This window comes from Melospiza melodia, chromosome 22 (assembly GCF_035770615.1).
Source record: "Melospiza melodia melodia isolate bMelMel2 chromosome 22, bMelMel2.pri, whole genome shotgun sequence".
NCBI lineage: Eukaryota > Metazoa > Chordata > Aves > Passeriformes > Passerellidae > Melospiza > Melospiza melodia.
This window is the reverse complement of record NC_086215.1, coordinates 9,954,018-9,978,863: the sequence shown is the minus strand read 5'-3', so window position 1 is coordinate 9,978,863 and position 24,846 is coordinate 9,954,018. Positions and strand designations below refer to the sequence as shown.

At 54.4% G+C, this 24,846-nt stretch overlaps 1 protein-coding gene across 1 annotated transcript; it reads left to right on the top strand.

Moving 5' to 3' along the window:
- The first annotated feature begins 499 nt into the window (after positions 1–499).
- Positions 500–24,466, top strand: FAM163B (family with sequence similarity 163 member B). Its single transcript, XM_063174863.1, has 3 exons — positions 500–775; positions 21,750–21,865; positions 21,947–24,466. Exons 2-3 carry the CDS (start codon positions 21,773–21,775, stop codon positions 22,520–22,522), a joined length of 669 nt encoding a protein of 222 aa, XP_063030933.1. The 5' UTR covers positions 500–775; positions 21,750–21,772; the 3' UTR covers positions 22,523–24,466.
- Positions 24,467–24,846: the final 380 nt, after the last annotated feature.

Genomic DNA, 24,846 nt, shown 5'->3' with positions numbered 1-24,846 from the left:
GGGGAGAACGGCCCCGCGTCCTGGGATGAGAAGGGGGAGCCGGGCTGGGAATGGGGAGCATCCCTGCATCCCGGGCTGGGAATGGGGAGCATCCCTGCACTCTGGGATGGGAATGGGGAGCATCCCTGCATCCTGGGATGGGAATGGGGAGCATCCCCGCACCCTGGGATGGGAATGGGGAGCATCCCCGCACCCTGGGATGGGAATGGGGAGCCGGAATGGGAATGGGGAGCCGGGATGGGAATGGGGAGCATCCCCGCACCCTGGGATGGGAGGGGAGAACGGCCCCGCATTCTGGGATGGGAATGGGGAGCATCCCCGCATCCGGGCTGGGAATGGGGAGCATCCCCGCATCCCGGGCTGGGGCGGGGGGCGGCGGGCGCGGCGCTGCCCGTGCGGGGCCGCTGCGGGGCTCGGCGGGCGCCGCTCGGTTCGGCCCCGCTCCCGGGCCGTCATTGGCGGCCCCGCGGCGCTGGGAGCGGGGCGGGGAGGCGGGAGCGGCCCCCGCAGAGCCGCCGGCCCGGCCATGTGCCGACAGGGGTGGCTGCTGCCGGCTGCCTGCTCCGCTGCCGCCCGCCTCCTCCTCAGCCTCCTTCCTGCCGCTTATTTTTAATATATTATTTTTTATCGTTATTTCATTTTTAAGATTTTTTTCAATTTTTTTTTTTTTTTTTTAGAAACGTTTATTTTGGTATTGATGCTCTCCGAGCCGGAGACTTCGGGAGACGCGGTCCTCACCTGAGCGAGCCGGCCCCATTCATTCCCCCGTGTGAAGGTAAGCGGAGCGGGAGAAGGCACCGGCGCGGGGGCTCCGCGGGACCCCCCCGGCTCTGCCGGGCTCTGCCGGGCCCCTTCTCCCCGCATCTCCCAGCGCTGGGGTCTCTCGCGGTGTTTTTTCCCTGTTTGCTTCGCTCCCGCCCCCGCCGCCCGCTCGCCGGTGCATCCGAAACTGCCTGGGATGGATGGATGGATGGATGGCTGCTCCGGGGAACCGAATCTGCCTGGGATGGATGGATGGCTGCTCCGGGGAACCGGCCGCGAGCCCCGCATCCCGGGCATGCCTGCGGGGAGGGCACAGGATAGCCCCGCAGCCCGGGGATGCCGGCAGGGAGGGCAGCAGGAACAGGATAGCCCCGCTGCTGGGAGAGGGCTGGGAAGGGATCTGGAAGGGGAGATGGTGAGGAGGGACACGGAGAACCGCACGGCATCCGCTGCCCCACAGCCTGGGAATGGGGCAGGTCCCGCCAGCTCAGATCTGCCTGGAAAACCCTGGGGTGCTCCAGGCTCGGCTTTTCTCACCCTACAGCTCCAAAGCCTGAGGGATGTCATTAAAGCACCTTTCAGGGATGAGTGGGAAAGCTGCCCCCATGCCATGGCTCTCCTGGGTGTGCAGGCCGTGTCCTTCTCTGCCCCAGGGACACCTCGGTCCCCTTTGCGCGCTCAGGGTGGGACTGGAACCGGCCTCTCTTCATTGGCTGGACATCCCACCTAGAGCCATGTGATTCACTTTGTTTCCATCTCATGTGCTGGCCCCAAAGGACACCAGAATCCCCCTCTCTACCCCAAGGAGTTTGTAGGACACCCCAGAGCTGGGTTGGGTAGGAAATCATCCCATCAGCTCACGGTCAGTGATGGAGAGGGATCGGGGCAGAATGAGAGGAAGGTGATGGCACTGTCACCTGTGGGCTGTTTTTTGTCACTCTGCATGCAGCAGCCATCAAGGTCTGTGCTCTCAGAGCCACATGGATGCTGCTCAGCACATTAAAGGTAGCCTGAGGGCTCAGGGGGCTGTGGGAGGGAGAGAGAGATCCCCCAAGGGAAGATGGCTTTTCATTTCCCCATATCGACCGCTTTCAGACAGGATTATTTATATTTGACATAACAGATCACCAAACTTGGGAGGTAGTGGGGGTGTGCTCATACTCATTAAGGTAGACAGTTCCCTGGCAGAATAAATTCAAGGTAACAGAAGACAGCACTTTGAGGTTCAACAGATTGTCTTCCAGCCTGAAACGAGCAGTGGAATCAGCATAAAACCTAGAAGGGAAAACTCTGCACTTGAGTCTGTCATGATGTATGGCTGTCATTTTTGGGAACCTGGCAGGTTATCCCGATTTTTAGAGTGCAGATGGTGCTCCTGGGTGACTTCATTTGAGCAAAAGTACCCAGTAGGATGGGATTTTTAGTCATCACATCTTGTCTTCGCTGAGGAAGAATCTAAATTGCAGCGCTGTGAGGGAAAGCAGTTGACATGAATTGTGCATGAAGTGAGTGCCTCAACTATCCCACACCTGAGCTGAGGCTCCTGCCCCACTGCAATGGCTGGTGAAAACCTGGAGGTTGTTTGCAGGCTCTGTGGTTGATTTTCTTCTTGCCTGAAACGAGCAGAAAGGTGCTTTAGGGGCTGTCAGTTGGTGAAAAGAGATTTAAACACCTTAAAGATTGTGCAGCTGTAATTAGAAGTGTAACCTCCTTCCCTCTGCATGTCAGGATTTCTGTGCAGAGTGATGACAGGACCTCTTAAGGAATGGTGCTGGTGCTCAGGAGAGATAAAGAACTTCAACAAAATCCCCTGCAAAGCTGCTGATGTTGATTTATCACCCTGCAGTACACTGGTTCTCGTTCAGAAAGGATGTGGGGATTTGAGGGGAAGGAAGGAAGGAAACAGCATTTGTTCCAGTCTGGTTTATTGTCAGTGGGTATTTCAGGTTACAAACACTGAAATACCTGTGCCTACCTGGGCACAAGGAGTGGCAGAACATCAGCACTGCTGTGGCTCCTGGTTGTGTCCTCGCTGTGCTCCAGCAGAGCCTGGCAGAGGGTCTGGCTGTCACATCTCCTCACCCTTTTCCACTGAATCTCTGGCAGTCCCTAAACCCTCGTGGAGGTGACACCAGAGTCAAGCCTGAACCCTTTTCTCTCTGAGCTCAGCAGCAGGTAAGGGACAGACTCACTGCCCATGGTTTATTGACCCAAACCTTTCTAAATATTTCCCACTCTGACCCTACAGCCATTCCTCAGCACTCCTTTAGGATCTTTAAAAGTTTTGCTGGGTGCCAGATTCAGAGAGATGAAGGTGCTCAGTTCCCTCAGGCATTTATGTGCAGCCCAGAGAGCTTTGCTGCATGCTCACAGCCTGGCACAGTCTGTGCCACTGACCTCTGGGATGGCAGGATGTGTCCTCAGTAGGGCAAGGAGGGGTTTTGCAGCTGGCCAAGCTCCAAGGGATTTGCCTGACTCAGACTTTTCCCTCTGGCAGCGCAGAGCTGGTGGAAGCAGCAGGGATGGCCGGTCCCTTGTCACTCGGGCTGCTCCCATACCTGGCTGTGGTGTTGTCATGGATATGGAGAAGGACGTGGCCAGGAAAGAGGTGCTGCATGCTGGCAGGGCTCCTGCACACGGCTGGGGATGCAGCTTGTGACATTGAAGAGGTGCAGGGAAGGATGGAGCAGAGGTGGCAGCTGTTGGGGTTGAGCTTGCACTCATTCCCTGTCTGAATGCGTTTTCTCCCAGGTCGTTGTGTGTCATCTCCTTCTCTCCTTGTGATCTCTTCTGGTAGGATTGGTCCCCCCTTGGCCTGAGCAAACAGCCTTTACCCCAGCAGTGCAGATGGGCAGAGGGTGGCAGATAGGTGGGTGATGGACTCTGACCCTCCCCAACCTTTCAGCCACATTCACTCACAGCCAGCACCAACCCAGACAGGGCTGGGACCTCAGTCAGGAACCTGCCAGAGCAGCCCTGGGCAGAGGGCAGCTGGAAAGGTCGGGGAACAAAATTAAAGGTCAGAATGATATTTGGAAATATCCCTGGACCTCTTTGTCCCTGGAAAGGTTAATTACAGCCCTGACCCATTCACAGCAGTTCAGGGCAGCAGCAGGAGGAGCAGGATCCATGGAGATGGGATTCTCAGAGGCATCACGGAGGGGGGCAGGACTGGATTTAGGCCAGAACCACCACAGTGATGATTCTACCTCATCCTGTGTGTCCAAGAGTGCAGATTTCTCTCTGGAGAAATCTCAGCAGGGACAATGTTGGGTGCAGCACCTGCCTTGGCAGGACGAGGAGTGGAGACAGGACACGAGCCAGGGGCTGCCGAGTTCTGTCACCCTCTCACTTCACACAGAGTTTCCTCCTGCTCATTGAACAGCTCAGAGCTGGCATTTAACTCATTTAACTCCGCTCCCAACAATGGCACAAGAGGAGCTGAGGCACCACCAGGACAGCTCAGCCCCTGCTCACCATCCAGTGCTTCACCCCATCTCCTCCAGCAGGACAAAAGCCACCTGCAGCCCCAGACGTGGTGGTCGTGAGTGTGCTGAGCTTCTCTGGACACCAACACTGATATTTTCCTGAGCTGGAAGCTGGAAAACACGTGCCATGGTCCACCTGCCCATGAGCTGGAGGAGGAGGGGATGCAGCTCCTCCACGGGGCTGAGTGCAAGGTACACGCAGCTCTGCTGCCCTGGGAAATAACTCTCTGCTCCACAGCTTTTATCAAGGAGATGGAAACTTGTCATATTCTTTTTGCAACCATATCTGACATTATCCAAGCAATTTGCCTTTGGTGTGTTTCCAGAAATAGTTAGGCCTACGGTAGGCAGGGGTGACATCTGGATGCATTACTGTTGAGTTCAGGAACATTCAGTAAACAAGACAGGATCTATTGTTTAAAGGTTATTTCAAAAAGCTCCCAGCGACTTATCTGCCTGTGCAGTGGGGAGAGCTCTAATGGCACTGTGGTAATTGCCTTTTCTGAGGGATGCTTTAGAGGGAACTTCCCAAAAACCCAAAAGTGAGGCTCAGCCTGTCCCAGCCAGGTGAGGGACCTGATCCAGGCTGAAAATGTGAGGGGGTTTCTCTTTGCTTCAAAGCTGGGAAATGAAGGAAGAGCAGGCTGGGGGGCACAGATGGGGGATGCAGGGGAGCTCACCAGCACTTCAACAGCAAAAAAAAGGTCTCAGATCAGCATAATAGGGCAGCAGGATTCACATCAGCAGGGAGGGCGAGAGAAAGAGCCCTCCCCGAGGCACTGAGGAGAAAATAAATGTCATTAGCCAGGGATAAAGCAGCTGCTCTGAGCACCTGAGCCGAGGGTAGGAGGCTCTGCAGGGAGAGGGGGCTGGGGGGCACAGCAGGAGCCACCTGGAGCCCACCCCTCTATTCAGCCCTTCCCAGAGCGCTGAATTAATCCCTATTAAAAAAGGGAAAAGTGAATTCCTGGCAGGAGCCAGGGCCCAGCTGTCCTCCCTTCCCTGGCCCAGGTGACAGGGATGCTGCTCAGGGGAGGGAGGGATGAGCTGTGGCTCAGGAACCACTGCTGCCTGCTCTCCACAACCCCAGGGCGGGCAGAATTCCTGCTCACTGATGATTTCCTGCCCCTCACAGAGGAAATCATGTCGTGGGCTCACATATCTTCCTATTTCTCCCCAATGTCTTCAGTGTTTTGTTCTGAGGGGCAGTGGGGTGAGTGAGTTCCATCAGTGGAGCCCTGGGGCTGGGCAGAGGGCTCTGCCTGCAGCAGGACCATGCTGAACCACTGGCTCCAGCCCTCCTGTGCCTCACCTGGTGCTGCTGTGAGGCTGTGTCAGTGCTGTGGGGTCTCAGTGCTGGGGGAGCCCTTGGGAGCTGCTCAGACCCCACACACCCCTCCCATCCCATCCCATCCCATCCCATCCCATCCCATCCCATCCCATCCCATCCCATCCCATCCCATCCCATCCCATCCCATCCCATCCCATCCCATCCCATCCCATCCCATCCCATCCCATCCCATCCCATCCCATCCCTCCCTTTTCCCCTCTGTCCACCCCCTGCTGCTCCAGCCCTGCCCTCCTGCTCCACAGCCCCATCCTCTTCTTCCTCCCTTTCCAAGATAACAATCACAAAATCCTGAGGTGGCGAGGCAACCATGGAAAACTGGCTTTGGTGAAAAAACACAATTTTTTTTCCCTTTGAATTGCTGCTGAAGTCCATCTTAGGCTCTGTCAAGGCTGAGCTGGCTGGCCTCTCCTGGGGAGGGGATAAAGGAGATGATCTTGCTCAGCAGGGGACAGAGCCCTGGGAACCACCAGCTTTAGGTCTGGCTCTGAGGCTTTGCTCTAGGTACGAGTTCATCTGAGCTGCACAAGCTCATAAGCTCATTACATTGGGGGAGCTGCAAGTGCTGAGCAGGCCACACAGCTGGGATTTCCTCCCCTTCTTTCCCATCTCAGCAAACCAGCAGTAAAAGTCCTGTGGGGTTGTATTTTTTGCATTTTTTCCAGTGCAGAGCTGGCCCCTGGACCACGATGGACCTCTGGTAGCAGCACTACCTTGTCCCCACAGAGCTGGCACCAGGCAAAGCCTGCTCCCCTCTTTACTCACAGAATATTTGGGATTAAAGGGGGAAATCCATCACTAGAAACGCCAGAAAAGAGAGAAACCCCCAGATTGCTGGCTGATGGGACTGCTTTGAAATCCTCTGGGGATCTCCTCATCCCTGTGATGGATTCCTCCTCTCCCAACCTCTCCCCAGCTGGGTTCACTTCATCTGATCAAAATGCCTGGAGGTTCAAAGATTCACCGGCTGGCGCTGATCCCAGCAGAGAGAGGTGGACTTTGATGTAAAAGATGCCACAGAGGCTCTGTTGGGGCTGGAATTTGCTGCGATGCTGCGGGAGCGTGCCGGGAGCGGGGGGGATTTCACAGGGAAAGCGTCAGACGAGTCCTCGGAGCGGCTGCAAAAATCGCAGTTCAGCTGAAGCATCGCTGCCAGGCACGGTTCCTGCGAGAAAAATCACTCACCTACAGAGAGCTCTGCTCGTTTCTCTTCCAAATATTCCACCTTCGCTTCTCTCTGGGGTGTTTGGGGTGTTTCTGCCGGGGAGATGCTGTGGTGTTCCCGAGGTGGCCGGCAGGGACAGCGCGGTCCCGGCACAGAGCTCCTGTTTGGAGCCCGTGTCTGCCTCTGGTGCAGGCAGAGGATGCTGCTCGGGCTCTGCCGTGCCATTTCCAGCTGCATCCCCTGCTCTCCCTGCCTGTTCCTGGGGTTTGCATCTGCATTCCCTGACTGCATTTTGGGCTTTGCACCTGCATTCCGTGACTGCATTTTGGGCTTTGCATCTGCATTCCCTGCTCCCCCTGCCTGAATTTGGCGTTTGCATCTGGATTCCCTGCTCTCCCTGAATTTTTAGATCCATCCTGGATCTCCCTACCTGAGCTTTGGCAAGCCATTAACTCTCTCCTTTACCTGCATTTCGGGTTTGCATCTGCATTCCCCGCTCCCCCTGCCTGCATCTGGGGTTTGCATCTGGATTCCCTGCTCTCCCTGAATTTGGGTTTAGAGGCATCCTGGATCTTCCTGCCTGAGCTTTGGCAAGCCATTACTCTCTCCTTTACCTGCATTTGAGCTTTGCATCTGCATTCCCTGCTCTCCCTACTTGAATTTGAGGTTTCCATCTGGATTCCCTGCTCTTCCTGCCTGCATTTAGGTTTAGATCCATCCTGGATCTTCCTGCCTGAGCTTTGGCAAACCATTAACTCTCCCTTTACCTGCATTTGAGGTTTACATATGGATTCCCTGCTCTCCTTTACCTATATTTGGGATTTCCATCTGCATTCCTTGCTCTCCCTGCCTGCATTTGGAGTTTGCATCTGGATTCCCTACTCAAATTTGGGTTTAGATCCATCCTGGATCTTCCTGCCTGAGCTTTGGCAAACCATTAACTCTCTCCTTTACCTGCTTTTGGGGTTTGCATCTGCATTCCCTGAGCTCCCTGCCCGCATCTGGGATCTGCATCTGGGGTTTGCATCTGCATTCCCTGCTCTCCCAATCTGAATTTAGGGTTTGCATCTGGATTCTCTGCACTCCCTCCCTGAATCTGGGCTTAGATCCATCCTGGATCTTCCTGCCTGAGGTCTGGCAAACCATTCACTCTCTCCTTTACCTGCATTTGAGGTTTACATATGGATTCCCTGCTCTCCCTGCCTGCATCTGGGGTTTCCATCTGGATTCCCTGCTCTCCCTGCCTGAATTTGGGTTTAGATCCATCCTTTAGATAGGAGTTTTGGCAAACCGTTAACTCTCTCCTTTACCTGCATTTGGGGTTTCCATCTGCTCCCCCTGCCTGCATTTGGGGTTTCCATCTGGAGTCCCTGCTCTCCCTCTCTAATTTGGGCTTTGCATCTGGATTCCCTGCTCTCTCTGCCTGCATCTGGGGTTTCCATTTGGATTCCCTGCTCTCCCTGCCTGCATCTGGGGTTTGCTTCTGGATTCCCTGCTCTCTCTGAATTTGGGTTTAGATCCAGCATGGATCCTCCTGCCCGAGCTTTGGCAAGCCATTAACTCTCTCCTTTACCTGCTGCCTGCCCTCCCTCCCTGCCGGACAGTTCCTGCATCACCCCTGCGGGCAGAGATGCTCCTCCTGCCACTCTCCACTTAACACAACATGGATTGACAGAGGAAAACTGAGTTTTCCTCTGAACAGAAGGCATTTTGTGTGGCAAAAGGAATTACAGCTCGGTTTGGAGGTGTCCCAGCTACGGGAGGGTGGCTGAGGAGATGCTGCTGGGGATCTGTGCCCATCTTCTCCCAGGTGCAAGCAGGGATTTGTAGGGATACAGGCTCTCCTGTGGAGGGGAAGGAGGTGTCTTGGCCTGATTGGTGTTGCCTGCTGGAGAGCTAAACCCTGGGAAGATTAGCAGTGGGATCTGGGGGAAAATAGCTCTGCTGAGAGAGTGGGAGTGGAGCTGGGAGGGGAAGGATAATGAGCGCTGATTTGCGTTTGTTGTTAGGAAAATTTAGTGGGTTTATTGTTATGTTACACAAAGGAGCAACTGGGGTAATAATTCCAACTTATGGCTGTCCCATGGGCTTCTTGTGTGGCTTTCTCCTTGTGTAAACAGTGACAGGCACCAGGCTGCCACTGCCTGTGCCAGCAGAGCAGAGCCAGCCCCACTTCCACAGAAAAATGCATAAAAATGCTTGAAAGGTGTTTCTCAAAGCCCTCCAGGTGATGTCTCCCATCCAACCAAAAGCCATTTTCTGAGTGACTGTGCCAGAGTTAGGGTCCACCCAGAGCTGGGAATGTGCTCCTGGCTGGGGGCTGGACTTGGTGACCTTTAAAGGTCCTAAACCCAAACCAGTCTGTGATTCCCAGGGCAGCTCAGATCTCCAGAACTGGCATCACTGAGGTTTCAGGTCTCTCCTCTTTGCAGGGCAGACCTGGTGGGCACCAGGGCGCCCAGAGCAGCTGTGGAAGGGCCCAAGGCCAGGCTGGAAAGGGCTTGGAGCAACCTGAGATGGTGGAAGATGTGCAGCCCATGGCAGGTGGTGGAATGGGATCAGCTTTAAGGTCCCTCCCAACCCAGACCAGTCTGAGATTCTGGGGTTCTGTGATCCCCTGCGACCAGCACTGGATGTGAAATCCCATAGGCAGGCCCAGCTCCCTGAGATAAAGACAAGCACAATGAATATTTGACAGTTCCAGATGATTTTTTTTCTGATTTGCAACACTCCAGCTTTGCTGTTTGCTTGAGAGTTATTCCTGATTCTCACAGAAGCTCGTGGGAGCAGATTCAGCCCACAGAAAGTGGAGTTTTCTTAGTTGCACCTATTTTCCCTTGTGTTTCTGGCACCACATTTTTGTTTATGTTGTATTTTCGAAGAAAACAATGCAGGTTACAGAAAACACAAAACAGTGGCATGAGTTTCTGAGAAAACAAGCATGATCTTACCTGGTTTCTAGGTACCATTATAAATACAATATACTGTTGAATGTTCAGATTGGCAGGCAAAGGGTTAGGCTGTAAAACACTGTCTGACTTGATGGGTAGTAAATATAAAGTGTGAAGATTGCTGGGCTGTGGCAGAACTGTTGACTGCAGAGGATTAGAGCTGCTCAGCCCCAGGGATGTATAAAACTGGCACATGCTGCTGATGGAGTTTTGCTCAAAAAGAGAAGGATCCCAAAAATTAACACAGGTTTTCCAGGACCTGAAATGAAAAGGGTTTTGTTTGATTGAGCTGTTAATATCATCTTGTAACCCAAATATCAGGCTTGTGTGATTCCATGGTAATCCAAATTAACCAGCCAGAAGTAGCAGTGATGCATCCTGGGCTCCCAGCAGAAATTCCTGAGCTCCCACACTCCCCATTCTCTGCTCTGTCAAGCCCAGGAGCAGTGGCAGCCAGCTTGGAAGGTGTTTTTTACCCAGGCCATCAGCAGTGAATGTATTCCTGATTCCTAGAGGAGATTTCTGGTCTGTTAGACTTTCCAAAGGGGCATCTCAGGGGTTCTTGTGTGCCAAGGGGCACTCCCAGGCACTGGGCAGGGAGGATGCTCACATTTTCACAGCTCTGGGTTTTGTCAGACTCAGACTTCAGCTCTCTGTCTGGTTCACATTGAGGCAGGGTGGTAATGTAGGGCTCCATGGGGGAGGTGGTGCCTGGGGAGCTCAGAAAATCAGTGAAGGTTTTGCTGATTTGGTTCTGGGCTCCCAGTCCATGCCAGTTCATTCCAGTCCATCCCAGTCCATCCCAGTCCATCCCAGCTCAGCTCAGAAAATCAGCTTTGCTAATTTGGTTCTGGGCTCCTAAAACTGGCACATGCTGCTGATGGAGTTTTGCTCAAAAAGAGAAGGATCCCAAAGATTAATACAGCTTTTCCGGGACCTGAAATGAAGAAGGTTTTGTTTGACTGGGCTGCTAACAGCACCTTGTAACTCACTTCCCAAGGAGTCCCAACAACTGTGCTCAGGTAAAGAGAGCAAGGGAGGAAAGCTGGAATCCAGCTGGGATTTGGGGGTGCTGTCTGAGCCTCCCCTGCTTTCCAGGATGGATGAAATCATTTCTGTGGGCTCATCCCTGGGGGATTCAGGGCTCTGAGCCCTCCCAGGGCTCTGTGGGTGCCTCAGGGTGGGATTCAGAGCCCTGCTCTGAGGCTTGGCTTGCTCAGAGAAGACCCCTGGCATTTTCTGCTCCTTCGAGGTGCTGCCAGGGAGCCAAGCAGGGCAGGGAGGAGCTGCAGGATGTGCCAGCATCCCCTGGAGCAGGAGGCAGGGCTGTCAGCAGCTCAGAGCTCACCTGGGCACTCTGTGTGAGTGTTTGCCATCCCCATGGCCCAGCAGCCCTGTCTGAGCCATGAAACCTCGTTCTTGGGGCATTTCCTGGGAAATGGGATAGCAGGAATGCTGGAGTGAGCCATTGGTGTCACAGCAGCTCCCACAGAGCTCTTGGAGCTCCTGGTGGTCTGGTGAGGAGCTTCCAAAATCCAGGTGGAAAAGAATCCTTTAAAAATCCAGGTGGAAAAAAATCCTTTCAAAATCCAGGTGGATGCAGCAATTCTGGAAAGAGTCACTCCTTTCAGAAGGACAAATTCTGAGCAGAACCTTCTGGTCCCATCCATCCTTCTCCCTCAGCTGCCTCAGTTTCCCACATTTGGGTGCCTGTGGCAGCATTTCTCTGGCTGGGCACAGCAAGGGGGCAGATGAGGATCAGGAGCTTCTGCCTCACCCTCAGGGCCTCTCCAGCACCAAGAGTCATTTCAAAGGCAGGGCTGGTGTCATCCCCGTGCTGACAAGAGGCAAGAAGATCCCTCACACGTGTTCTGCTTTTGGAAAGATGCTGTCCCTGGGAACTGTCAATATCTCCAACATTTGATCCTGGCAGTTCCCAGCCCACGTGGGCTTGAGCAGAGAAATTTTTGTGAAGGTTTTTCTCTGTTTCTTTATTCTTCTAATGAGGGTTTTCAGCTGAGCTGTGAGAGTTCCTTTATGTTTTCCACTCTTTCACTTATGGTTTTGTTGTTGTAGGGTTGTCATTTTGGTGGGGTTTTTTTCCATCTGAGTTAAATCTTTCCCTCTCTCATCTCCCAGGAAAAGCTGTAACAAAATTAAGGTGAGGAAAAAAGGGAAAATTTTCTGGAACTGGTTCATGGTAAGTTGCCAAGAATCTGAAAATTACCCTCTCAGACGGTCTGTATTAATTCCCTGATGCAGCAATGATAAATCCTTATTAAAGGGGATAACATAAGGAGATTTTACTGCCTGTAGAAAATCTCCAGGGTGCAAACATTGAGGAAGCCCATCTCCCTCTTGCCCATGATCCCTGGAAGTGTCCAAGGGGAGGCTGGACAGGGCTTGGAGCAACCTGGGATAGGGAAAGGTGTTCCCCCCATGGGAGGGGGTGGAATGAGATGAAATTTCAGGTCCCTCCAACCCAAACCAGTCTGGAATTCTGTGATCACTTTGTGATGCATGTGTGACAGCGCTGGCTCCAGCCCTGAGGAGGTGATGTTGTATTGATGAAAGGACATGGAGGGGAGGCCAGGCAAGCCCCCTGTCCCAGGTGCTGTGGGCAGAGGCTCTGCCCTGACAGAGACCCCAAACCTCTGCACTGCCCTGCTTGTGGCAGCTCCCTGGGGGCAGCAGGCAGACAGGGATTGAAATGCAGCAGGTTTTGCCCCCTCCTCACAAGGTTCCTCTCACTCACCTTGTGATAATTGAGGGGCTCCTTCCTTCCCTCCCTCCCCAGGTGCACCTCATGCCCTGCCCCATGGGAACATGTGCCAAACTCCAATCCTTACCCTTTATTTGTTATTTCCAAGATCCCTGAGCTCCCCCTCTCTTCTCCTCTCCTTTATTCATGCACCACGCTGCCTTGCTGGGCTGGAGTGGGAAAAAAACCACTCTGCTTGTGCCTCATTACAGGGCTTGAGCCAGAGCCTCCACCAGAGCCATGGAAAGCTGTAGCTATGGAAACTCCCAACCCTTTTTCCTGGTGGTTTTTTCTGCGTGTGTCTCTTTGGAGATCCCAGGCAGGGCTGGCTGCAGCAGCCAGGGAGTCCCCTGGTGTCACACCAGGAGCTGCGAGCACAGAGCCAGCTCGGTGTCCCCAGGGCAGAGGAGGGGGACTGAGCAGGGAAAAGGGGGTTCCATGGAAAGGCAGAGCCCAGCACAGCTCAGGGGTGCCTGTGGAGATGTCACCAGCTGCCACCGAGCCACCCACAGCTGGCAGGGACACAGGGGTGCTGTCTGAGCAGAGATGGGGTGAGCACATCCCTGGGGGATGCAGGTGGGAATTTGGGATCTCTGAGCCACCTCCAGCACCCAGGAGGACTCATTCCCATAAGCCTGTGAATTTGTGAGTAGCCCTCCCACAACAGAGAGCCAAGTGCTCTCTGCTCATAAAATAGGACAGAGGGTGCCCCTGAAGCTCCCAGGTTGCTGCATTTCATTTTAAAATATCTCCCTGGTTGCCAGCCTGGATCTGTGACTCCTGAGCAGAGGCAAGCGGGACGTGCAGCTCACAAAGACTTTAATCTGCTGAGGATCTTCCCATCCCAGGGAGATGTGCTCCCAGCCCCTGGAAGCGCAGAGCTGCTGGATTTAGTGCTGACTGGCAGTGCCCATGGTGCCCTCCCCCTCACTGATCCACGGCTCAGCACAGCTGGGGATCGATGGCTCCTTCAGCTCCTGGCACATCTGTGGGGTCAGCAGGTCAGGAGAGGGGCTCCCCCTCCCCAAACACTGCTGGGGTCTGCTGCAGCATGGACCTGCTCCCAGCTCGCTGCTCACCTGTGCCTGGCCAGCTGGAAGCCAGGTCATCTGCAAATGGGCTGGAATTTGATGGAGTTCAGGCAATTTGGCTTCAAAGGCAGAGCTGGGGTTTATCAGACAACTTCCCTGTCTGAAAAATTGGGTGTTGGAGTAGCAGCACTTTCCCTGCCAGGCATGGCACTGCCAGAGCCAGAGAGCCAGAGGTGCTGGGATGGCCAGAGGTGATGGGATAAACCAGAGGTGCTGGGATAAACCAGAGGTGATGGGATAAACCAGAGGTGCTGGGATAAACCAGAGGTGATGGAAAGAGCCAGAGCTGTGTCCCAGCTGTGCAGGGAGGCTGAAGCTGCAGCTGGGGCAGTGTAACCAAGCAGGGCTCTGTGTGACTTTGGGCCTGCCTGAAGCAGATGCTAAAAAGTGCAAACACGAGCTCTGAAGCATTCAGGGCTTCCATTAGCACAGCTGGGTGCCTCAGCCTGTGATTTCCCATAGGGATGGTTCTCCATGCAGAGGCTGTGGCATGTGCAGAGTCACAAATCCCAGGGGCTAAAGCAGCCACAGGGAGAGTTTCTGCTTCTGCTGCTCTGTGTGGCCATCAGAGGGTACCAGGACCTTGCTGTCCCTCCGTGCAGTGTCCCTGGCTCGTAAATCCTTGTTCCTAGGGTCATTTTGGATGGCAGTGCTGCTCCCATCCCATCCCATCCCATCCCACCCCATCCCAGGGCTGATGCCCCCAGAGCAGGAGGCAGCTCCAGCTCCCAGCCAGGGCTGTCAGCAGCTCAGAGCTCACCTGGGCCCTCTGTGTGAGTGTTTGCCATCCCCATGGCCCAGCAGCCCTGTCTGAGCTATGGAACCTCATTCTCGAGGCATTTCCTGGGAGATGGGGCAGCAGGAATGCTGGAGTGAGCCACTGGTGTCAGAGAGCCTGTAGATGGGGTTTCCTCTGGGGATCTCTCCCCCAATTTCAGATCCCAGGGGAATGCCCCATGGCCTCTGCCTTTATTTGAGCAAAGTAAAATGTCTCCTCTGTCTCCTTTTTGGACATAAATTTGTGGATTAATTTTCCCGACACTCTCGATGTCACCAACGCCCCTGTGGATGCTTTCAGGATGTGGCCATTCATTTCCACAGAGGGGCAGAGCAGGATGGGCACTTCACCAGTGCAGAAATGTCCCCAGCACCTTCCCCAGTCCCTTTGGAGTGAGGACAGCAGCACCTTCAGGAGGGGACATTGCCAAGGGCAGCATCCAGGTGATTCAGCGATTCCCCCAGCACAGCCTCTCCACGGAGCATCTGCAGTCATTGAAATTCCTGCCTGTCTCTGTGCTTAGTAAGCCTTCACGGCACTTTGATGAGCTGTGCAAATATTGTTTCTGTGAGGCTGATTTGCTTGTGCTCAGAGCCATTAGCGCCTCATTAGTGCCGAGCACATCCACGCTGCCGGGATGGGCAACCCCTGCATCCAAGGAAACCTTCTGAAGAGTGCTGGAAACTCAGCCTGAGAGCTCATCTGTGCTGTAAAAACAGAGAGGATTCCTGTGTGAGAGCATCCCTGACTCTGCCGCGAACTTCTGCTTTTTGAACTTCAGGAAATCCCGCAGTTGGAGTGGCTCTCGCTGTAGGATGGATCTCTGGATCAGCCTGAGCCTCCTCTGCTGGGTTTTGTTGTCAGTGAGCTGCTGTCACACAGGTTGTGTGCCACCCTTTAAAGGTCCCTTTGACCCAAAATTCAGTTCTGTGACAGGGACACCTGCAGAGATGCAAATACAGAGTGTCCTTGGTATTTGGAAAAAGCTTATACAGCAAGGAGTTGTTGGACTGACACGTGATGTTGAACAAAACCCTTTTCATTATAAAATCCAGGGGGGTAATTATCTGAAATACTGTTTTTATAAGTGGTTATATTGAATTATAACAGGAGCAGGCAGAAGGAGCAGCTCAGTGTGACCCATTCCCCACCTCAGCCCTGCTCTGCGAGCACTGGGGGAGATTTTCTGGAGGCAAAGGGCTGAGCTGAGAATGGGCAGAGAGGAGGGGAACTGCCCTTTGTCCTTCCAGCCCTCTGGAGGAGTTTATTGTGTGTTCTGGTTGATGCAGACATGGAGGATCCATCCCTAAATCACCCAGAGCTCACCCGTGTGATCCTGCTGTCCCTCCAGCCTTGGTTTCCACTGTCAGGGCAGTAAAACCCTTCCTGAGCAGGGTTTGTCCTGCCCTCAGCCATCCCCAGGTGTCCCCTGAGCCCTGCCCGAGCCTGGGGGTGGCTGGGATCCTGTTCTGCAGAGCTGAGCACTATTCCAGCAAGGTCCTGGCTGATAAATAATTGATCAGGGGAGAATTTCCCTTTTCACTGTGTGGTTTCTGCTCTGGACATCAATGGGAGCTGAAACATCCCAGCTGCAGGAGGGCTGGGGGACTCTCACAGGGGTCAGGGCTGTGGCTTACCCCTGTGACAGTGACAGTGACCTCTGTAGTTGGCTTTAAGTCTTTAAGGACACCAGAAGGGGCCAGGTGGATGTGGAAAGTTCTGTTCTCTGTTGTGTTTGCTGTTAACAGCCCAGGACAGTGTTACAGGCATCTCCCAGCTGGTTGAGCCCTCTCTGATGTGCCACAGGCTCACAGAATTCCCCTAATTCCAGGGATCATCAACAGTGGGACCTTCCAGGTTGGGGAAAGCTCTCCTGAGTGCAGGAGCTGCTCTGCCAAGGGTGATGTCTGAGCAGAGATGGGATGAGCACAGCCCTGGAGGATGCAGGTGGGAATTTGGGACTGCTGGCATCTCTGAGCCATCCCCAGCACCCAGGAGGACCCATCTGTGGTGGATGAGCCTGGGAATTTGTGAGCAGCGCTCTCCCAACAGGGCACAACAGAGAGCCAAGTGCTCTCTGCTCATAAAATATTCACAAACCCCTTGGAGATGGGACTTCCCATGGGGACAGCCCTGCTGGGCAAGCAGGGAATGGTGACACGTGTCTCCTTGTGCTGGGGAGTGCCCAGGTGGCCTTGTCAAAGGCAGGGGTCTGCAGTGACCCAGCCTGGCTGTGTGAATGCCTGCAGGAACATCAGCCCCAGGCCAGGAATGGTGTCCCCAAACCAGGAATGGTGTCCCCAGGCCAGGAATGGTGTCCCAGAGCAGGAATGGTGCCCCCAAACCAGGAATGGTGTCCCCAAACCAGGAATGGTGCCCCCAAACCAGGAATGGTGTCCCAGACCAGGAATGGTGTCCCCAGAGCAGGAATGCTGTCCCAGACCAGGAATGCTGTCCCCAGAGCAGGAATGGTGTCCCCAGAGCAGGAATGGTGTCCCCAGAACAGGAATGGTGTCCCCAGGCCAGGAATGCTGTCCCCAGAGCAGGAATGGTGTCCCCAGGCCAGGAATGCTGTCCCCAGAGCAGGAATGCTGTCCCCAGAGCAGGAATGGTGTCCCCAGAGCAGGAATGGTGTCCCCAGGAGGGGACAGGGAGCACACAGGACTGGTGCAGGCCCTCTGGTTGACGCGTTTTTCATCTGGAAAGCCACATTCTGTTCCTGCCTGTGTTTCTGGCAGCTGCCCTGCCCTCTGGCTCTGCTGATGCAAAGGCTCCTGCTGGCACCTTGCCTGGCTGCTCCCAGAGCCCAGCTCTCATTCATTGACTGGGTAGGATTACAGGAACTGGGGAAATGCACGAGGAAGGCTGGATTTGCCACCAAACTGGTGCTGGCTCGTGGTTTATTTGCTGCTTTCCCCCCTCCCAGGCTGGTGGCAGCTCCTTCACACCAATGCTCTCTGGTGTTTGCCTTTGTGGCACCTACAGAGCTCCAGGGTGAGCACAGAGGAGTGTAAACCAGGCTTATCCTGAATTTACAGCATCAAGGGCTCGGATCTAGTCTGCTCTGCCCTGGACAGTTTATTGCAGTGGGATTTCTTGTTCTGATTCAAAGTCCTGAATGCTGACTGCACCTGACATGGGGACAGAAAGCAGCAAGGCCCAGTGGCATCTGGGGCAGCCAGCATTGCTCACATTTTCCCCTGGCATCATACTGAGCTCTTTTTCTTCCTCCCGAGGCAGGGCCTGACCAGCAGTGTCAGTGTCAGGGTTGGTGGCAGGTGGATGAGCTGGGAATTGGCTGCATTGCCCAACCAGGGCTCTCCCTGCAGCACACAGGCTCAGGCTCATCTGCCCTCACACAGCTGCTCAACACCCATTTTCCACACAGAAATTAAATCTCCCCAGCCCCATCACCGCCCCATTGAGGTCCTTGCCCTGGATCTTTGCCAGTGAGCTGCCTGGATGAGGGTCAGCCTGGGGGCTGTACTGGGCTCAGTCCCCCCTCAGAGGCCCTTCCCTGGTGCTGGAGGACACCCAGGCCCTCGGTGCACAAACAGCTTGTCCAAGCCCAGAGCAGAGCCAGGGATGTGCTCGTGCACAGCAGAGCCAGGACAGGCAGGGTGGTGTCACTCCAGGACACGGTGCTGGCCTGCCCTGCTCCCTGCCGAGGCTGGGATGGCTGTTTGCCTTTTTTTTTTCTCCTTTCCTTTCTCCATGGCTGTTTTCTCTCTCTCTTGGCTGTTTGGAAGCACAGGGCAGAGCTGAGCCCAGCTCCCCTGCACAATCTGTGAGCCAGGGGCAGGGTCTCTCACCAGGGATTGAGCTGGGTGTCTCTGGAGCAGGGGAGGTTCTGTGTTTGTCCCTGTGTGTTCTGTGTGTTCATCAAGGTGGGGGCTCAGCTCTCTGGAGCAGGGGGTGTTTCTGCCTGCTGGGCACTGGGCAGGATCAATCCTGCCAGCACTCCTGTCTGTGCTGCCAGCTGGCATTTTGTGCCCAGTCTGGCTGTTTTGTCTGAATCTCCAGCTCCTGGAGACAGGTGAATGAGGGCAATTCCCAAATTTCAAAGCTGTGCTGCCTCTGGCTCCCAGTGCTGCTGGGGGATGCAGTGGCAGTGCAGAGGGACAAGCTTTAGGATGCAGCTCTTTGCATGTAAAACACAATCTCCTTGTGCAGGCACAGCTTCAGTAGCACCAGCATTCCCTTTCTTTAACCACTTGTCATGGCAGCACTTCCAGCTGGTGCAAAACTCTTTGGAGTGACTTTGTCACCCTGCAGATGGGAGTTGGGGTGGGATGGGACAGCTGAAAGCCTCATTTATTTAATTCTCCACAAGATTATTCTTAATCACTACAAGTTGGCTTAGCTGGGTGCTCAGAGGAACCCGGGAGCAGTTTCCTTTTCCATCCCCAGGTCTCCTTCACCCCCAGGGCAGTCCACACGAACCCCTGGACCTGGAGCTCAGCTTTCCAGAGCCAGGTATTTGCTGGAGCCTTGGTTTGGGCTGAGCTCAGCCCCCCCAGCTGCTCGGAAGCCTTCCTCCCACGCAGCCCTCCCCAGAGGCTACACAGAGCCAGGCACAGCTGTGAGCAGCCGCTCCCCACACTGGGCACCCCTGGTGGTCCTGGGGCCGTGTTCAAGGTGCTGGGGAGGTGCAAAGAGGATGATTTCTCACCCAAATCCTCCCTCTCCTATTCAGTGTTGCTCAGGAGGAGCTTCCCCGAGCCCCTGGGTTGGGCAGCTCCTTGTGGCAGTGCCCAAGGGGAGGCAGGAATCACAGAATCACAGAATCAATCACAGAATCACAGAATCAATCACAGAATCACAGAACCAGAATCACAGACTCACAGAATCACAGTCACAGAATCACAGAATCAAAGATCACAGAGTCACAGAGTCACAGAATCACAGAATCACAGAATAATGAGATTGGAAGAGACCTCTAAAGTCATCGAGTCCAACCCATGCCCTAACACCTCAACCAGACTATACACCAAGTGCCATGGCCAGTCTTTATTTAAATGCATCAGCGGGTGAGGCAGATCCAGCCCTTAGTGAACAGCTCAACCTCAAAATCCACATCCTCAGCTGTGGCAGGGATGTGCAAAAGCAAGCAGGTGGCACCGGGCTGTGTCTAAAACCAAACAGCTCCTGCAGGACCTGCACCTTCACAATCTGGGAACTGTGAATTTGTTTTTCCTGCAGCAAAGGGCTATTGGGCTGGGGACAAACAGCCTGTGTGGGGTTACACCCCCCTGCAGCCCCTTCTTGCTGTTTGCCAGGGATGGATGATGATCTGGGGCTGAGCTTGGATGGGTTCAGGCATCCTTGAGAGCTGGAGGACTCCTAAAGCTGAGGGAAGGACCAGAGCTCTCCTGGGACTGTCTCCCTGCCTGGGCTCCTGCATACCTTCTCCAAGACCACAGCAGAGCTGCAAAGCACTTCCTTTTACCAGGATATTTATTGCTAAATATATGAATCTGGGAGCCTGTGGAGCGTGAAATTAGGAACAAATGTAAAAAGGAGGTCTAGACAGGAATTGTTCAGCTTATGGGCCTCCACATGCTCTGCTTTCCTCCCCCTTTGCACGCTGGAGGGTTTAAAGCTTCCAGGTATGCAGCTTTAATCAGAGAAGTATGTTTGGGGAGGGGAGAAGGCAGAAATGCAAATGGTCCAGCTCCGGAGGGAGCAGTGGCTGCGATGCCACGTCTGGCTGGGCTCGGCTGGACAGGAACCAGGGAAATCGGCTCCTGCAGCCCTGGCTTGTGCCCCGGGGCTTTAATTAATGGGTGGAAGAGCCAGAGAGCCCTCCCTGGCAGAGCTCTGCCTGCATCCTCCCATCTCAGGCCAGCAGGGAGATGCTGATGCTCTGTGATGGGTGCAGCTCCCATCCTCCAGGTCCTGCAGGGTTGAGTGGCCACCCCAGAGCCAGGTTCCTGTCGCAGCCCTGCTCCCCCTGCCCTTGGCTCCGGGGGATTGCAAATGGGAGCAGCAAAGGGCCCAGGGATGGGCATTTCCAGCTGGCACCTGGCCCAGCCAGGCGCCTCCATCCCTCTTCAAACAGCAACCAGTTTCTAAATCACTGATGCATCGTTTGCAAACCCTTCCCGTGGCTGTGCTGCTCACCCTGAGCCTCCTCGGAGCATTTTCCCCGAGGAAGGAGGGCAGGATTTGGCCCTGCTCTTGCCCCATGGCCATGGGGTGTGAGAGGGGCGTGAATTCCCTTCCCTCCTCCCGAGCTGCTCAGCAGCACCATAAAAACGTGATGCTGCTTTATCCATTCAGCCCTCACCCAACTTTAGCAGGACATTAAGTGCCTGAAAATATGGCCCAGGTTTGTTTGCTTTGGAAGCAGCTTAAATCCCTGACAGATACAGTTGCTTTTCCTCGGGTGCTGAAGTAATTTGGGGCTGGGGTGGCTGGTTTTTGGTTTAACCTGATAGCACGAGCTGGGAGCCAGCTTTGTTAAAGCACTTGGAGAGTAGGTGGTCAGGGTAGGATTTCTCCCTTAATTTATGTCTCTCCTGCTGTTCCTAACCCAAACGAAAATGTTGCTGGAGCTTTATTTGTGCCAGTTTTAGTGCCACTGTCTCGTGGCTGCTGGCAGGTGTGAGCAGGCTGGTACCCTGTCTGCCCAGCATCCTTCCTGGGGCAAAATCTGTGTCTGATCCTGCAGGGCTTGTGCTGTGCATGGTACACAACATCTGGAGAGCCCAGGGACAGGGACAGGGACCTTCTGCTGCTCCCTGTGCTGTCCCAGCTCCCAAGGAGCATTCCAGGGAGAAAAGAGTGCTGGTGGTACCCCAAAATGATGCTGAGCCACAGCATCTCTGTGATGTCCACTGACAGCTCACCTGGGGCTGTCAAACATCATCCAGGGGTGTCCCCAGAGCCTCCCAAGACTGTGGTTTGGCCGTGGTGAAGTGGAGGATCCTGGTGCCTCAGACAGGTCCTGCTCTCAGGGAGGGCAGCACCCCGCTCCCTGCAGTCATTAAAGGCTCACTTAGCAGCTGAGGTTATTCCAAATTCAAATACCACATTGTTTTCATGGGGAAAATGGATTAGAGGCTCAGAGAAAATGAGTGCAGATCAGAAATCCTTATGGCAAGGCTCCTTCTCCCATCACTGGAGCTTTCTACCACCAGGTAGGAGCTTGGTGCCTGGTGTTATTTCCCTTGGCTTTCCTTCGTGATGTGACCCCTGAGCTGCTTCTCACTCAGCATGAAATATTTTTAACCCTTACAAGGTGGCATTTCTGGGGATTCCTTGGTGACTTCCCATGGGTGCCCACTGGATCCTGATTGTGCCCTTCAGAGCCCTCCTGCTTTTTAATCCACTTCAAAGTGGGGTAAGCAGAGAGTTTGGGGTTCTGCAGCCCAGCCCCTTATCTGTGTACCCAATTTTGCAGGCTGTTAATGGAGAAGAGGGCGGATGACAGCCGGGACCGTGGTCATCACAGGTGGAATTTTAGCGACTGTCATTTTACTCTGTATCATCGCCGTCCTCTGCTACTGTAGGCTCCAGGTAAGGCTTGGGGGTACCTCAGCGGGGAGGGCTGATGGTGTGGCAGCTTTGGAGGTGCCAGCTGAGCCCCTCCCGTTTCAGTACTACTGCTGCAAGAAGGATGAATCCGAGGAGGACGAGGAGGAGCCCGACTTCGCCGTGCACTCGCACATCCCTCCGCTGCACTGCAACCGCAACGTAGTGCTGACCAACGGCCCCTCGCTCTACTCCTCATCCCCCTTCGCCAAAAAACCAGCCCAGAGCCGGCCCAGCTGCCCCAGCTGCACTCCCTACGAGCCCCCAACCTCCTTCCTCCAAGAACCCCCCACCTCCTTCCTCCAGGAGACCCCTACATCCTTCCTCCAAGAGCCCCCAACCTCCTTCCTCCAAGAAACCCCAACCTCCTTCCTCCAAGAGCCCACCGCATCTTTCCTCCAGGAGCCCACCGCATCTTTCCTCCAGGAGCCCCCCAGCTCCTTCCTGCAGGAGCCCCCCACCTTCTTCCTGCAGGAGCCCCCCGAGGATCTGCACAACGGGGGGGACAGGGTGAGCTACAAGACGGTGAGCCAGGAGGATCTGGCGCTGCCCGTGTCCAACCTGCAGGCGCTCAACCCCAACCGGCTCTCGGCCATGCGGGAGGCGTTCTCCCGCAGCCGCAGCATCAGCACCGATGTCTGAGGTGCCGCCCGCCCACCCAGCCCCGAGGGCTTTGGACAGCAGCGGGGAGGACTGGTTGGAGTCCGTGGAGGAGTTTTGAATAGGGGAAAAACAAAAGAAAACAAAAAAAATATGAAGTGAAAAAACAAGTGAATGTATTTCGGGCTGGCGGTATAAAGAGGGAGCAGAGCAAACTCAAGTGAGGAGTGCAAGGGTGCAGCTGGAATGAGAGGTTTCCCAGCTCTGCAGAGTTTGCTTTTTTCTTTTATAAAGAGGATTTTGATATTGAGCATCCTTTTCTATGGAGGAGCTGCCCCTCCTCACCGTTTGGCCAGGGGTGATGAGCGGGTGATGGGGCTCATGGGTGGCTGAAAACGGCTGAAAACGTGCTGCAGGTCAGCAGCAGCTGCTGGCAGGACCTGGGAGCCCCAGGATACACTCAGCCACCCCAAAATGTCACTGCCCACCCTTCTGCCAGCCTGTGCTGTGCTGCTCCCTGCTGCAGCCGTGGGGATGGCTGTGGGTGTGAGCCCTGCACCATCCCCAGCCCATCCCACTGCCCCAGCCAGGCACTAATCTCGGGTGCCAGGAGCAATCCCAGGTGCCAGGCACTAATCCCGGGTGCCAGGCACTAATCCCAGGTGCCAGGCACAATCCCAGGTGCCAGGCACAATCCCCTCAGGGTTAGGATGGTGGCTGGGCCTGTCCCTGGAGCCCCCCAGAGTAGCCTCGAGGACCCCCTGAAGGAGCTGGCCTGGGGATGTAAAACCTCTGCATTACTCAGTGATGGAAATGACACACAGCACACCTTGGGATGGAGGAATATCCCTGTGGATAATCAACATCCCTGCTCCAAGTGATGCCACACTCAACTTCTGGCTGAGGGCTCCATGGCACAGGGGTCACTGTGTGCCCACCCCTTGCATGCACATTTTTACACATTTATTTGTTTGGGAGAGGTTTTTTAAACAAAAAATTTATAAAAGACACTTTCCTCCCATCCAAGACAGTGTCAAAGCACTTTTAAATTTAATCAAAACCTCTAATTTGCATTTTCCATTGAGCCATTTGCCATGGCTGGGCAGCCTGGCTGCGGCACCAGCTCTGTCCCATCTGGATGCAGCAGGGACAGCCTGGGGGAGCAGCAGGCTCAGAGCTGGTCCCTCTGCACCAGAAGTGCTGCAAGGGAGCCCTTGGGCTTACTCAGAGATTTAGGAGAGGAATTGCAGCTCTGAGGGGCCTCCTGCTCTGGTTTCTCGTGGCTGTCTCCATTCCTCCCCTCCATGTGACAGAACTCCCTGTTTCTCCTGGACTGGGCATTATTCAGGTTAAAAGCATCACCTGGGGATGGCTGGCGAGGATGGACTGGCTGCACAGAGACTCAGATGGCCTCAGGGCTGAGCTCCAGGGAAATTTTCCTTTTTAAAGATGTTCTGGGAAGAAGAAGCAGCCATGGCTGCAGCCCCCGGGGCTCACGGACACTTTGCAGCCTGGCTGGGTATTTTACTTCAAACCACTGAGGGCTTTTAATTCCGCAGGAAACCTTTTGAAGTACAAGTCAGTCTTTGCAAATGAGTATCTTTGACTTTCTGGGGGGGTTCTGTTTGGGGTGGGGAGGGCTGGGGTTGGTTTCCTACGTGTTTAATATTCCGGGCTCGGTCCCTGTGGCCCAGCACATCCCAGAGGGATGCAGCCACTCAGGCCATGCCCCCATGTACAGTTCTCACTGGGGTTTGTTCCCATGCCTTGAGCCCTTCTCTTCCTGTTTTTTGTGATTTTTCCTACCAGCCTTCCTTTCCTCCTTTTTTTCCTCGTTTCTTTCCCTTGTAGCTTGGAAATTCAGCAAATGGTTGGCTTTCACTAACCCTCACCTGGTGATCTGTTGTACAGGACTTTGGGAATCTCAGATTTTGGGGAGGGAAAAAGTCAAAAAAGAAAAAAAAAAAAAAGAAATAAATTACTTTGACATGGGTTTTGAGGTTTGTTGTTTGTTTTCTTTTTTTTTTGACCCTGCATCTGCAAATTTGGGGTGGTGTTTGCAAAGGGCTCAGGAGCTCCCTGATGCTGAGGGAGGGTTGCAGCAGCACTTGAGGTGCACAGAGAACTTTGGGGGATGCTAAAGAGCTTTGGCTCAGTGTCTGGGGGGGTCACACAGTAAAAACACAGAGCAATAACCCCTTGGGAGCTCAGAAAAGCCCTTTTCTTGCTGTCACTATGAGAAATCTCTCTGTTCCCAAACTCCTGAGGAGCTTCAGGGCTGCAGCTTCTAAAGCCACAGAACCCCAAAGGGCCCCCAAAAGTCCCAAAATCCCCCCACTGTTGGGACTTTTCCTTCCATCACTGTC